The sequence below is a fragment of the Dendrobium catenatum genome, unplaced genomic scaffold (genome assembly GCF_001605985.2).
Source record: "Dendrobium catenatum unplaced genomic scaffold, ASM160598v2 original_scaffold_153463, whole genome shotgun sequence".
Lineage (NCBI taxonomy): Eukaryota > Viridiplantae > Streptophyta > Magnoliopsida > Asparagales > Orchidaceae > Dendrobium > Dendrobium catenatum.
This window is the reverse complement of record NW_021471891.1, coordinates 1-1,091: the sequence shown is the minus strand read 5'-3', so window position 1 is coordinate 1,091 and position 1,091 is coordinate 1. Positions and strand designations below refer to the sequence as shown.

General features: G+C 35.3%; 1 protein-coding gene across 1 annotated transcript; it reads left to right on the top strand.

Annotated features, from left to right (window-relative positions):
* Nucleotides 1–588: 588 nt before the first annotated feature.
* Nucleotides 589–914, top strand: LOC110100205 (NADH dehydrogenase [ubiquinone] 1 beta subcomplex subunit 2-like). Its single transcript, XM_020827624.2, has one exon. It carries the CDS (start codon nt 711–713, stop codon nt 897–899), a length of 189 nt encoding a protein of 62 aa, XP_020683283.1. The 5' UTR covers nt 589–710; the 3' UTR covers nt 900–914.
* Nucleotides 915–1,091: the final 177 nt, after the last annotated feature.

Genomic DNA, 1,091 nt, shown 5'->3' with positions numbered 1-1,091 from the left:
TATATTGAGGTGGGCATTTGCCCTCCTTGACTTGAGTGTGGATCCGCTCATACCCGGTTCCTGGACTACACTATTGCCTCTTTATTTTGCCAACATTTTAATTTGTTATGTTATAGATATTGTAATTGCATCATGTTGCATTAGCTACTTTTATAGCTATTCGAATGCACTCTATTTTACATATATTTGATAAATATTTTTCAAATCATCTTCAAATCAAAATTGAATGTTGTTCGAGCACTGCTCAAACACTATTTGAACCATCTTCAACCCATTTAGGGTTTGAATCTAGTTGAATAGTTCGAAACTTGTTCAATCATATATTTAAACTTTGCTAGAATAGGTTTTGAAAAAGATTTAGACATCCAATTAAAATCTCCTTAAATACTCTTTAAAATTATTCCAAATTTATGAGAATTTTATTCTATTCAAGTTGATTGTATGTTGTCTAAATCTTAAGTATTTTGAAGTAAAATTAGGACATATTTCTATGATAAAAAAATTACATGGATTTTCTTAATTGCGCTATTATGTGATATATAAATAAAAAATTTATTGTCCTCTCAATTATTTTTATTATAAAAAATAAGTAAGAATTTCCACGCCCAAACAAATAAAAACGCACCAGTTCTATACGGGCAATTCTCCAGGGTTTGAAAATCCAGTTCCTGATCTGCAATCATTCCTTCGAGGTCGAGCGATCACAAGAAATGGGAGGAGGCCATAGCGGAAGCGGCGGCACCACTTACAAGGGCTACACCCTTCACCAACCCAAACGCTGGCACGTCGTCACCGGCAAGGGCTTATGCGCCATCATGTGGTTCGCATCTTTCCTCTCTCCTTCCATCTATTACTTCTCATTCCAATTTCTTTCATTGCACTTCCAATTCAGTTTTTAGCCACAATAAGCTAAATCCTCTGTCGCCTTTACATCCGTTTATTTTTATGTTGTGTCTGGCATGTTGTTTTGGGAAACCCTATGTAGAAATCCCTACTATTGGCATTGTGGCAGAAACAATTTAGCTGATTAATACATAAATTTATTTTGCATATCATATGAGCTCGCGGCGGTCAAGGGCTGAACCCTTCAA